Below are 13,727 nucleotides of genomic sequence, written 5' to 3' on the forward strand. Positions count from 1 at the left end.
CAGAGGCTCTTTAGGTTTAATTACTAAATGCGTTCAACCTGTGGGGAAATTAAGGAGTGTCAGGCTGTTTTATGAAAATTATAATGAGGAAACTTTTTTTTTTTCTAATGAGAACACCAGGATGTTTCAAATGTTTAATACATTTACATAGAACAAAGAGACACCTGCTACAGATTTCTGAGTGTGTGCATGTGTGTCTATGTCACAGGGGTGTAGGTGTTGTATGGCTTAATGTAAAGGCTACTGTGACTTTAAAGGGGTGTTGGTTCGCTGAGAGGTAGCAGATAGGTTTAATTTAGTCGCTAAGAACACATCGTACATCTCGGAGCCTCTCTACCTCCTCCTAACCAGTGTTTGTCTACGTTGCTTTCAAGACATTCAACCAGAAAAATAGCCGTGCGTGTCACCAGCCGCCACATCCTGCCTGCAGCGATGGGAGGTACGGTCGCCCTTTTTTTTTAATTATTATTATTTTTCCCCTTGTCGTGAGCCTATCATTATTAATTTTACGATCATTGCAAATCTTGATCAGCATATTCATCATGTTTTTTCCCGTGACAGAGGCCGAGACGCGTCAGAAATTGCTGCGCAATGTCAAGAAAGAGGTTCGTTGTGTTTTTATTTCCCCTCTTTGCCTCATCACAGTTTGTGTTTACTGGGCGCTGGAAGCTGAGACAGTGTTTGTGTGCGTGTGTGCGTGCGTGCGTGCGTGTGTGTATGTGGACATCGTCCATCAGGTCTGAGCCACAGACTACGCCACAGGCCTGTTTATGAGCAAATATTGCCGTTCATTTGTGCATCATGTAGGCTAGAGAGTGGATGCAATTGAGATCCAGTGAAATTCTATGCAGGGTCTGTTTTTGACTGCTGGCGTAAGATGATGATGATGACGATGGTGATGGTGGTGGTGGTGGTGGTGGTGGTGATGACGATAATACTGATGATGGTAGTGATGATGATTTAGTATCGGGAGGGGAAACACTACAAATTAAAGAAGCTGTGATTTTACAGATTGATTTGCTATCAATACGAAATGTGTCTTTAAAAAAAGAAAATCCATATCCTTTGGTAGTCTTCTCTCTCTCTCTCTCTTTCTCTCTCTTTCTCTCTCTCTCTCCCTGAGGAAACCCTGGTTGCACTGACATTTCTATAACACAGCATCTTATTTACAAACTTAAAGGCGTGACCTTGGCATATGTTGCATGTTGTGTGCTGTAGAAGACATTAAATGCAACTCACACTGGGTGATTTATCACTGAACTATGAGCTGTTTGGATATTCATCTACATAGACATTAAAGGGATCACACTGCAGACCTTTCCAAACTGCTCAAGTGACTACGTGATTCCCCAGGGAGAGAAAGCTGGATGTTTTATTCATTGCCGAGAAAGCCGGGTTCTTCCAGGCTTATATCGTGCCCATGCTCCCCCTCACCTGTGACTCACTGCCTCTCAAACATCCATGACTCTGATACCAGATCCTGCAGCAAGGAGGGGCTTAAGCTGTGAAATGTAGGTTTGAAGCCCATTGTAAGAATGAGATTGTATTATTTTTTAATGAACTAAAGCTTAATTGTGAACATGGATCTAGTGGCATTCATTGTCTGTTTATGTAAGGCAGAAAACTCCCATTTTATTCTACCATAGGACTATTCCCTCATTTTGTGGACATAGACCACAGAATATCATATGGAACTCATTAATTCAGTCAGTTTTACAAATAAATGTTGCATTGAGTCTCGGGACACTAAAGTACTTGGTAGAATGTGACATTTTCCAGCATATAACACTTATTATATTTTCTTAAGTGCAAGTGAATAAAAACACTCATCCAACAAGTAGCCCAATGCACATTATAACCTCTGAATCTGTAGACAGCTTTTCCTGTAGCTCAGGAGAAGCTTTGTCAGGTCTGAAAAAACAACCCCAGAGGTGTCGTCAGGGTTATCGCAGGGTTGTCTTGGGGACTACGGATTTATAAAAAGAAAGGCTGCGTTACAGCATGTTATTACGATGTGTGTATTTACCTAGCAGGGGGGATCTTCCACAGAGACACCAAGTAGCAAAACAGGATATCTTCCTTCCTCTGCTGTTTTGCCGGTTTGATTGTGACCAACTGACCATTATTTAAAATCTATCTTTTCAAGTGCTTACACTTTATTTCCATTGAATAAGAAATTGCTAGACCCCCATCCTTTTCAAAGGAAAGCAAATTGGTTTTAGGCCTATATGCTGATTGTTGTGTATGAAAAGAGTCAAGGGTGAGAAGACACATTTTCTCCTGCTACTTCATCTTGTTAACATGTCCCCCCTTTGTTTACCTGCGTGCTCCTTGTTTTGACTCCCTGTCGCCTTATGTAACTGCGTCAGGCAGATTAAGTCCTGTCTCACCGTGTACCTTTCTCTCTTAGGTGAAACAAATTATGGAGGAGGCTGTAACGAGGAAATTTGTGCATGCTGACAGCAGCCACATCATATCTTTCTGTGGTAATTTTTTTTCTTCTTCTCATTTTAAACCTACTGTGATTGAATTGCACACTGTGCCATCTCTCCTGGTCATGTTGTTCCAAAGTTAAGGTGACATGCTCAGTGCCTTGTCTGTGAGCACAAATTTTTCCACATTAACTTATGAATGAGTATTAAAGGGGATGCTATAAGCATAGAAAACAAGAGAGATTTGGGGGAATTATTGCTTTGTGCATTTGTAACATACAGTACACTGTTGCCCATAAAGTTGGAATCATTTTATTTTACCTCTTCTCATGAAATGATTGTGACAATGTGACTTATTCTTAATAAAGTATATATTATCTTCTCAAAACTGGTAACCAGGTATGTAATCATGGCACCTGGTCTGAGGTGATTACTTAAATAGGGATAGAAAGAGGAATGTGTCTGAAAACTAAATTATTGTTGCCCTTGTGGGCAACAGTGTTTATATTTTTGCTTTAAATAGTCCAGCAGCATAGCACATGTCATGCTGCATCAAACAGTATGGGTCACAGTAATGGTTACACATTATCATGTACAGTACAGAATGATGGCTGACATAACTTTGTGTCATGCCCTGTCACCTCCTACGAGTTCATGCTCACAGCGCAAAATGTTTCTTTACAGTCAGTCCAAGCTGTGTAAACCCTCAGAAGTTATTTTCCTAATGCTATTAGCCATTTAGTCTATTTAATGCTTAATAAGATGGATTGGGTGGATTTGTATTAGAGTAGACTTACACCATTCAAAGGTGTTGATACTAACCAGGAGTGAGGCGTGTGTGATTCACATCCCTCATATCCTAGCAACAGTAGACAGTGTTGGACAGGTTTGCATCTATTTCTACTTGTGCCACCTGTGCTTGTTGTGCCTCTTGTCTTTTTTTCTTTCTTTTTGCAAAAAGCTATTAAGCCTTAAGGATTTCACGAGAAGGAAATTATTTCGTGCTCATGAGATCAAAACAAAACTCAAAGCCAAACAAAATATTTAATCTCAAATAAACAAACACGCATAATACTGAGCTGAAAAAAAAAAAACCCAAATCAAACATCGAGTAATACTGTCTGTGTGTGTGTGTGTGTGTGTGTGTGCATAGCTGTAGTGGAGGCTTGTGTGCTTCATGGACTGAAGCGGCGTATTGCAGGCCTGCTGTGCAGTAACAAGGTTGCAGCACTCTTTATGAAGGTGGCAAAAAGCTTTTCGCCTGCTGAGGAACTCTGCCACAAGGTCCAGGAGCTGGAGCAGCTTATTGAAAACAGGTGAGATTTTTAATTCTGCCCATTAGAGGTCAGTGATGTAGAATCAATTCCTCTTTTCTCCTCAATGTATCCTCAATGACCCATATATATTGTCCTTCTATCCTATATTCTACATGTGTATCTTTGAAACAGCATACAGACATCTCATCTGTCAGGTTTCTTTTCTTTTCTGTTTTTTTTTTTTTTTTTAGCAAACAGAACAACTCCTCACTGAGTAATGACCGCAGTCGGCAATCGAAGCTGGCCAACCTCCCTCCTCAGGCACTGAAGCACCTGTGGATCCGGACTGCGCTGATGGAGAAGCTCTTAGACAAGATTGTCCTGTACTTAGTGGAGAACAGCAGGTATTGTTAAACACCATTTATTGGATTTCCACGTCTCTCACTTAAGAACAGTTGTTTCGTGCCATCATTGTACTGTCAGTTATTCTCCGTAAGAAATATTTCCTTTGCTTTGTTATGTTTCCTAACCTTCTGTTACCTACACTCTGCAGTATGTCAATATCAGTATTATGTGGTTATTTTACAGATCTTGGAAAATGCTATGAAATTGTCTCAATCATTTTTCTTGCAGCTCCTTCTATGAGAAAGAAGCTATGCTGATGGATCCTGTGGATGGACCAATTCTTGCTTCTCTATTGGGTATTTATGAACCTCACTAATCTGCACATGTTATGACTTCTTGTTTTACCAGGCTGTCCTGGAGAGTGTCATCAGATACAGTATGACTGTTTGGTTTGGGAACCTCCCTGTTTCAGCTAAATCTAAGCTACTGCACCTGGTCCAAACTGCTATAAAAATTATTGGTCTCAAAGATCACTACAATCTGCAGTCCCTGTTTGAAAGGTGTGTACTGAAACAGGTGAAGAGAATCCTGGAGGACCCATCCCATATCTATCTATATATCTATCTGACTACACTATAAAAGCTAATCCCTGTACTTTGCCTTTCTCTATTCAGTTTCAGGTTATACAATCAATGATTCAGATCTTTAAAATATCTACAACTTCAATCCAATTAACCGTGTTTTGCAGTTGGCCCTTGTGCTTTGGAGTACACCAAAGTTAAGACTGCCGACCATTTCTGGACAGACCCGTCTGCTGACGAACTTGTGCAGCGACATCGTATCCACAGTGGCCACTGTCGGCAGGATTCTCCCTCCAGACGACCTGCACTGGTTAGACAGTCAAGGCCTTCATTGATTTCACTGACACAATGAGCTATACATTCCTGTGTATGTGTAACACTGCTGATGTCATCTTCCCCTGCATCAGATCCAGAAGAGACAGTCCAGCGGGAGCATGGACGATCGTCCTCTCATGTGGGTGAGAGATTACGTTGAGTCGCTCCACCAAAACTCCAGAGCCACACTTCTGTTTGGAAAGAACAACGTCCTGGTGCAGCCGGTGTGTGTATTTCTTTTTTATCAAATAGATGAAATAATAATACGAGTTAAGTATCTCCTAAAAGAGACTGAATATTAATAGAGGCTTGTTCACATTCATGGGGGATGTGGCGTGTCTGTGAATTGATTTCTACTCAAGCTGTCATGTTCTGATTTGAGAGCTTGTATTTGTGTGCGCAGAGAGATGACATGGAGGCCATACCAGGCTACCTCTCCCTACATCAGACTGCAGATCTCATGACACTGAAGTGGACTCCCAATCAGCTGATGAATGGCAACGTGGGGGAGCTGGATTCAGAGAAAAGGTTAGTAAGACCCATAGGAGCCAATCAAATAAGAATATGCTCTTGTTTTTACACAGTTGACTCAATGGCTTCTGTTCACTTGTCTGTCTTTCAGTGTCTATTGGGATTATGCTATGACTATTCGTTTGGAGGAGATCGTGTATCTCCACTGTCATCAGCAAGGTACAGTAATGCCTTCTTATATTACTGCATGCAGAGGAGGAGTATGAGGTAGGCTATTACTTATCTTGTTTCCCTCTCCCTCAGTGAACAGTGGTGGGACTGTGGTTTTGGTGAGTCAGGATGGGATCCAGAGACCTCCTCTACATTTCCCCAAAGGAGGCCACCTCCTCCAGTTTCTGACCTGCCTGGAGACCGGCCTGCTTCCTCATGGACAGCTGGACCCACCGCTCTGGAATCAGAGAGGAAAGGTCAGCACGATAATGAAATACTATTATCGTGTGTCAAAGTTTCTGCATTTGTCCAAAACTTCATTTGTTATAACGATTCTTCTTCATCAAACACTATTTAGTGTTTGCTATGCTCGGCCTGAACTACAGTGGACTTTTCGTTTGCAGGGAAAGGTTTTCCCGAAATTGCGAAAGAGGAGTCCACAAGGCTCATGTGATTCTGTATCAGATAAAGAAGATGATGAAGCAACCGATTATGTGTTTCGGATCCTCTTTCCTGGCAATCAGATGGAGTTCAGTGAGTGTCTTCAATCTGCCTGCTCTGCCTCCCCCAGATAATCTAATGAAGACTCATCATAGATTACATCTGCAATCAGCTCTTAATACTGATTTACGAATTAGACAACTTCAGTTTAGATAAATCTGTTTTCCCCAGGCAGATATTCACTGTTCACCTTTCTGATTAATTTTTCTTTGATGTTAAAGGGTTTCATTTCTTATCTTTTTCCCCCCTGCCGATTTAGTGCCTGTGTGTCCATTTCACATTATAGGAGACTTTGCATGGACATAAAGTAATTTGTCTGCCACATCTCCATCTCCACCCTGTCACTTGGTTTGTTTTTCCCATGTTTTTATTTTTATTTTTGCAATTTAAAATTGCATCTTATGTCTATTTACTGAAATTCCATCTGTTTTACTTTCTCATGATGCTAATGGTAGCACCAGTAATGATTGGGGATATTATGCTGTTCAGTGGCTCTAGAGCTGATGGACCAGGGTGTGAACATGTGGCAACCAACCCCCAGGAAGTCTTCGTGTTCCTCTTGCTCACAAAATGGCTCTTCTGATGGCTCTCTGCCTAATGGCTGTAATCAAGAGAGGTAATTATTTCACAGGGACAGGCTCAAAATCTATATTCAGATTATTCTACTTGACTAAGTTTTCAATTTTCTCATTCTGCCAGGGCTCCCTTAAAGCTCCTTTGTGACACCATGAAGTACCAGATAATCTCCCGTGCTTTTTATGGATGTGAGTCCAAATGATTGAAGGTTTACTTTCATTCAATTTGAAATAATTTCATTCTTATTGATCGCTCATGCCGAACAACATCCCTAATCAATAAGGAAATGTTTATTTTTCCTCTCAAGGGCTAGCATACTGCCGTCACCTGTCAACGGTTCGCACCCACCTCTCTGCTCTGGTGAACACCACCATAGTTGACCCTGATGTGCCCTGTGATGCCCAAGGAGGCCTCTCCGTGGAGGTCTGGGGCAAGTTCCTCAAGGACGGCACTGTGAGAATCACACCCGAGCAACACGCCATAAAATCTGAGTTCCTATTGAGTGTGCGATTTCAGTTTGAGTTACACTTCTCTTCTTCAGGCCTATGAGGAGAAGGAGATACACAGGCTTGTGTATTTTGGAGGTGTGGACCCTTCACTTCGCAAAGAGGTCTGGCCCTTCCTGTTGGGACACTACCAGTTCACCACGACAGAGAAATCCAGGATGGAGGTATTTATCCTGTATCATAGTGTGTAGGATTGATTATATGTGACAATCCTTGTTTACACAAAGTTTCTGTTTTCAGATCGATGAGCAGATGCGGATCATGTATGAGCAGACCTTAAAGGAGTGGCAGGGCTGTGAGGCCATTGTTCGTCAGAGGGAGAGAGAGAAACACGCTGAGGCAATCGCCAGATGTTCATCAGGAGCCAGCGTGGAGAGAGGACCGGTGCAGCGGGACTCCACCATCAGCACAGATGCAAGTTTGATGTTTCAGTGTTACGTTGACATTTAGTACTAACATGAAAGGAAAATTTCATGTTATGATAATGATCATTGAAATTATTAACATAACTTGGCGGACAGTCCGATTTATCTCTTGTATGATGCTTCTTCACTGCAGTCGTCTCTAAGTAGCAGTTCAGATCAGCAGAATGCCACCTCACAGAGTGATTCCAGCAGCAGCGCACAGGTAATAATACTTGATCAATACAGTGTTTTTGCATGTTTTATCTTAGTTATTATTTCAATTAATTTTTGCTGAACAGCTTCCATTAGCCTCCATTAATTTTAAACCACATTTTAAAACCAAACCACAGAAAATATCTAAAAATAGATAAGGATTGGTGTTCAACTAACTGAAATTTGACCTGATGAAGTTGCCAGATGAAAAGTCAGAGGCTTGCAGAAGTGATTACAATTCATCCAGGCCATGATGAGATACAGTATTTCTTAGGATAAGTAATGCCATTGACCTGCAGGTGGTGCCAGAGGAAAACTGGAACATATCTATCAAATCTTATAGGAATCCATCCAATAGTAATGCTGAGGTATTTCAAGCTATGATGACAAAGTGGTGGACTGACCCATAAACTGAACAACCAATATTGCCGTCTCAAGAGCCAGTCTACTAGTTTCCTCCCTCACTCTCAAATCTCAGATGATTATTGTGATGGATTACATAGTATTACATCCTATGAATGTTCCAAATCTTAAAGGGCTTTCATCTGGAATTGAAATGAATGGAGGCAATGTATGTGAGTGTATGTGAACTGGTGTAATCCTTCAACATTAGTCCATCTCAGTGCTGTAAATGTACTCCATGTTCACCACTTTTGTCCGGTTAGCAGGTGTTTGGATCAGTGGAGGCAGTGGATCAGATTGAGTCTGAGCCCAGGCCCGAGGAAGGAGGAGTACAGCACAGCAGTCCAGTGAAGGACATCACAAATGATAATGCGGACTCTGCACAACTTCCTCCAACCCTCAACCCCTCCTCTTCAGATGTGTCAAATCAGCCTCCAGCCTCAGAAAATAGGCCTCTTGGTACAGAGTCAACTGTTGGATCGACAACATCTCAGCCCTCAGCTGATGCATCAGAAGTCTTAAATGAGAAAATTACAACTGGATCTCAGCCAGAAGGGGCAGATGGTATGGACCCAGTTGCCAAGGACAAGATTTCAGAGACAGAAAAGATGGAGACAGTTACAGAAAGTGACGTGGCTGAGGAAACTGGAGTCAGCAAGTCAAAAGAGACATCTGAAGCTGAAGAAAAACCTAAGGTAGAAGACAAAGACATAACAACAGATGAAGAGTGTAAAGATTTGAAAGCAGTGGACACGAATATGAATATAAGATCTGCTCCAGAGAACACTAACGTTCTGAAGCTAGAAACAGAGATTCATAATGAATATTTCCAGGCACCTCCACTTGGGCAGACCTTGACTTTCCAAGCCCACAAGAGCAAAGACATGGTAACAGAGCCATTAATTCAACCTGCGGTGGAAAAAGACATTGATCATCAAACTGAGAGAAAGCCAGAGATTTCTGAAAAGCCCGAAACACCTTCTGAGAAAATCCCATCACAAACAATCAAGCCATGTGCCACTGAGTCAGATAGAAAGGAAGCCGAAACAACAGTTTGTGACTTGGCTGAAATCAAAAAGGACAAAGCTGCAGAAATCCCATTTGATAAACCAGGATCAAATTCACCAGTCAGACAAGTATTGAACGCTCTTCAGTCGGCGTCGAGGGGCAGCCTTTCACTGTCATCCCGGCAGTCTCCGGACACGGCAGATTCAGATGACTCTCCCTCCGCCTTGGAAATGGAGGACATTCCTACAGGGATAACATGTGTGACCTCTGAGGATATTAAGGCCAGGCCTTTGGCAGGCCTCGCTGCACCACCCATCTCTCTGGCACAACGAGAGAAAATGGCATCTGAGGGCCTTGTCCTAGATCACCATCTGGACACAGCTTGTAACACCAGTCCTGAGGGCACCGACCTGGGCCTGTCTGAAGATGAGCCTGAAATGGAAAATGTGCTCACTGAACCAGAGTCTGCGGACGTGGGAGGAGACACCAAACATGATGAATCCTCAGAGGGACAAACCTATTCTGTAAGCAATACACACGATAAACTGACATGTGTCTTCTTTTTATCCTGAATATATGCTAACTGAATTTTACCGTTATGTTTTAGCAAGAAATACTGGACATGTACTTGATCAACTTACATCGCATTGACAAAGATGTCCGACGTTGTGACAGAACATATTGGTATTTCACTTCTGAGAACCTGGAGAAGCTGCGTAACATCATGTGCAGGTAAACCTGTTACCATATGAGATATGTGAAGTTTGTCTCAACACAAAATGTGAGAGAATCCAAAAATTTAAAAAAAAATCTGGTTGTCTTCATAGTTACGTGTGGCAGCATCTGGATACAGGCTACGTCCAGGGCATGTGTGATCTGCTCGCTCCTCTTTTGGTTATTCTGGACGATGGTCAGTGGAAATAAAGTGCAAACTCCTTTTCTGCTTTCCAGAGGTGTACATAAATGGTTAAATCAATAACTTGTTGTGTGTGTGCTTCCCAGAGGTCATGGCATTTAGCTGCTTCACTGAACTGATGAAGAGGATGAACCAGAATTTTCCTCACGGAGGCGCCATGGACTCTCACTTTGCCAATATGCGTTCTCTTATCCAGGTATATGCATGTATATGCATAGACACATATTAATGAATCAGACAGGCTGCAGAGTAATGATGCCATCTTGTTTTCTCATACTCATAGATCCTGGACTCTGAGCTATTTGAACTGATGCAGCAGAATGGAGACTATACCCACTTCTACTTCTGCTATCGCTGGTTTCTACTGGACTTCAAAAGAGGTAAATGGTTTTGTTTTGTCTGTTTATATCACTTATTGAACATAACTTTGCATTTCACATAATATGATGTAATGTATTGCTGTTTTTCCGAACAGAAATGGTGTACGATGATGTGTTCTCCGTGTGGGAAACCATCTGGGCCGCAAAGCACACCTCCTCCGAGCACTTTGTCCTCTTCATCGCTCTGGCACTGGTGGAGATGTACAGAGACATCATCCTAGAAAATAACATGGACTTCACAGACATCATCAAGTTCTTCAATGGTAAGATGAGATAAGATAAATACACATGCTACAGTACAAGTTGAAAACAATGACAAACTCTTGTTCACAATTACAATACTTAACAGTTGGCGAAGTATTTCACCTATGCTAATGTTATGATAATAAAATTTTTACGCCTGTTAAATGGCCTTGTTCGCTCATATAGATGATGGATATTATTACTTCAAATTCACAATGACTTTCATATTCTCTTCTCAGAAATGGCAGAGCGACACAATGTCCCCCAAGTCCTGATGATGGCTCGAGACCTGGTCAACAAAGTGCAGACTCTCATAGAAAACAAGTGATGCTTTGATGCTGCTGTCAAACTCTGATAACCATGAGTTATTTCAGGATACTCATACAACCACATCATAATCATGTAATCAAGAGGAAAGGAGCTGATGTAAATGAAATGCACTGGTAAGTGCTGAAAAGATAATTGGCCATTAATCATCATTATCATAAATTCCTATTAACAACTTATCTCCACTTGCCCCTTTCTATAGTCAGGAGATGCAAGTATTGCCAGTACATTTATTTTTTAAAGAGTTATTGTTCACCTAGTGAATGTACCCTTGTTGAATCTGCTTCAGGATGTTATTTATTTTTGCCTTAAACTTAGCTATTTTTTCAGGGATACAGGAACCAAACTCTTCACTTCATTGTTATTCTTCAAGGTTCATTTTGTTGAGTTGTACCTCCCATATATTTGTAAATCTTGCTATACACTTGAATATATTTTAAGTATTATTATTATTTCTGCTGAAATTGTAGCTGCCATGGTTAAACATCTTGTGATACACTTGAATATGTTCAGTAATAATAGCTGGTGCGATTAGATGAGTTGGTTTTTGTAGACATTATGGGAACTGCAGACCAGGCTGCGGTTGGTCAGTGCTAGATTGTGTCCAAGTAGCATGTGTGGTCTCACAGGACAGGTGTGCTTCTTTGGGACCCTCTTCTCTGTGTCTGCCTCTGATGCACACACGCTAGCAGGATATCCTCACTGAACCTGTTAACTCTGTGCAGTCCAGCATGATTGCACATAGTTTGCATGTACAGTGTCAGCTGTTTCCCCCTTCCCCCAAGTTCTCATACTTTGTGCTCCTTCTGTCTTGGTCCTCCTCTATGCATTTATTAAGTCCATCCATTGCTACCTATCTGAGCTTTTATTTCTGGACTTTAGTTATTCAAGTAGTTAATACAGATGTCGAGTGCTACCCTTACCTAACCAAATGCTGCTCGAGCTGAAGATTTTAGCTCTCAGGTCTCACGACATCAAAGCACAACAGTGCTAACACTTTCAGCTTCCTTGCAGCATTGTGAAAGCTGCTCTGTTGGTTTATTTTGAGCTGGTGGTGGTACACTTGGTCGCACTTCACTCCCCCCCCCTGAAGAGTTGCATAGTTTTCTGCCTCTATCCTGCCCTGCAGATCTACAGTACGTTGCCTTGTCTTTGACACATCTAGTCAGCTCCTTGTAAATGCCAAGACTGGCAACAATTTCCTAAAGTAACTGCACATTTTTCTCTACAATTACCTCAACCATCTCCATGTTCACACTTGTTACCTGTTACTGTTACCTTTCATATTTAGCTCATACCAGTATTTCATTCCCAGGTTCACTTTGGCCATTCCTCACAACACCTTCCTCAGTTACAGTTTGTGCCCTGTAAAGCTAATTTTTCTAACCACAAAGCTGCCACTTCCGTTTACTCATTTGAAAGGACAGTCAGGTTGTGCTCAGCCTGCTCAAATGGATCTGGTGCCCTCCATTTCCTTGGAGAGCTCACTTCTTGGCCAGACAGTAATGGTCACCAGATTTACTACTGCCCACCTCTTGGCTTGAGCAAACCCATTAACTACACATTCAAGAGTTCCTATTTGTTTCACTGTGTATCGTGCTGCTCAGACTGTCATAACATGCTGCTTGGAAAATGTGATCTTGATTGGAAAAAAAAAAAACCCTCATCAGGGTTTCACAGCCTTGTAAGCACTGGAAGTATTACATTTAAGGGTCAGTGCAGTGATAGCTTAGTGGTATGTAGCTATGGATATAATCTTTGTTGTATGTGTGTGCGTTTTGAGATTGAGAATTTCAAATGTTGAAAATTTTGTACAAACTTTAATGGCAACGAGTCTAGTTTAGATTGAGCAATCCCAGTGAAATCCCAGTAACGTGAATCTGATCTGTCTGGCAGAAATTTTATATATTTAGAGATATCTCAAAATCTCAGCAGGTGAAAACAAGTGTGGACCCGTCTGAACACCAACAGAGATGAGTCAGAAAATGTGTTTTATTGATGCCACTCACAGTTGCAAAATAGCCAAAGCACATCCATGTTTGGTTCACTGTGGCTTAAATTCCAGTGCTTTGATATCACTGCTAACGTGTCTCCATTTGATCTTCGAAAACATGCCTGAGTATTGCTGTTTGTGTATTGCTGTGTGTGTTGTCAGAAGATTTACTGTATACAAAGTGTTCAAAAGAAACGGACTTATTGTACAAAAAAACAAAAAACAAAGCTAGTACATATTTATTAAATGCAATACAATGTCTGTACAGTATATGGGCTTTATCTGATTATAATGAAGAGAAAGATAAAAGTATGCCATTGGAAATAAATATATTTTTATTTTCTGTGTCTTCTCAAATTGTCACCTGGTATAATTAATTTGTTGTGTATTAAAATATTATATTTTGCATTTCATGTGTCTTGTGTATACTTTAAGAAAATGCTGTAAAAGCTGTATAGATAACCAAAAAATACAGTTCCACATAAGTTCCACAGCTATCTTATAATGTGAGAGTGCATGTATATAAGAATACAGATGCCGCATCCATACAGAAGTCGACTGTATAAAATAGCCTACATTCAGCATTATTCAGGTCTATCAACCCATATTCCCATATTTTAGATTTTTGGTGGCTACTAATTGTATTTC

General features: G+C 41.2%; 1 protein-coding gene across 3 annotated transcripts; it reads left to right on the forward strand.

Annotated features, from left to right (window-relative positions):
- Window positions 1-209: 209 nt before the first annotated feature.
- Window positions 210-12,732, forward strand: sgsm1b (small G protein signaling modulator 1b). Of its 3 annotated transcripts, none has more exons than XM_085793458.1 (25): window positions 210-439; window positions 562-605; window positions 2,411-2,486; window positions 3,586-3,748; window positions 3,940-4,092; window positions 4,322-4,389; window positions 4,782-4,924; window positions 5,022-5,153; window positions 5,333-5,457; window positions 5,552-5,619; window positions 5,704-5,867; window positions 6,015-6,144; window positions 6,601-6,727; window positions 6,811-6,875; window positions 6,995-7,140; window positions 7,229-7,357; window positions 7,434-7,607; window positions 7,752-7,820; window positions 8,476-9,744; window positions 9,828-9,952; window positions 10,048-10,130; window positions 10,223-10,332; window positions 10,420-10,516; window positions 10,612-10,779; window positions 10,999-12,732. In XM_085793458.1, the coding sequence occupies exons 1-25, from the start codon at window positions 433-435 to the stop codon at window positions 11,085-11,087; spliced, it is 3,924 nt and encodes a 1,307-aa protein (XP_085649584.1). In that variant the 5' UTR covers window positions 210-432; the 3' UTR covers window positions 11,088-12,732. The 3 variants fall into 3 exon arrangements, with proteins under 3 accessions (XP_085649584.1, XP_085649585.1, XP_085649582.1); XM_085793459.1 differs by having other exon boundaries at window positions 8,479-9,744; XM_085793456.1 differs by lacking the exon at window positions 210-439 and having other exon boundaries at window positions 543-605; window positions 8,479-9,744.
- Window positions 12,733-13,727: the final 995 nt, after the last annotated feature.

Source organism: Trachurus japonicus, chromosome 12, assembly GCF_045865225.1.
Source record: "Trachurus japonicus isolate A0001 chromosome 12, Traja_1.0".
In the NCBI taxonomy this organism is placed as follows: domain Eukaryota; kingdom Metazoa; phylum Chordata; class Actinopteri; order Carangiformes; family Carangidae; genus Trachurus; species Trachurus japonicus.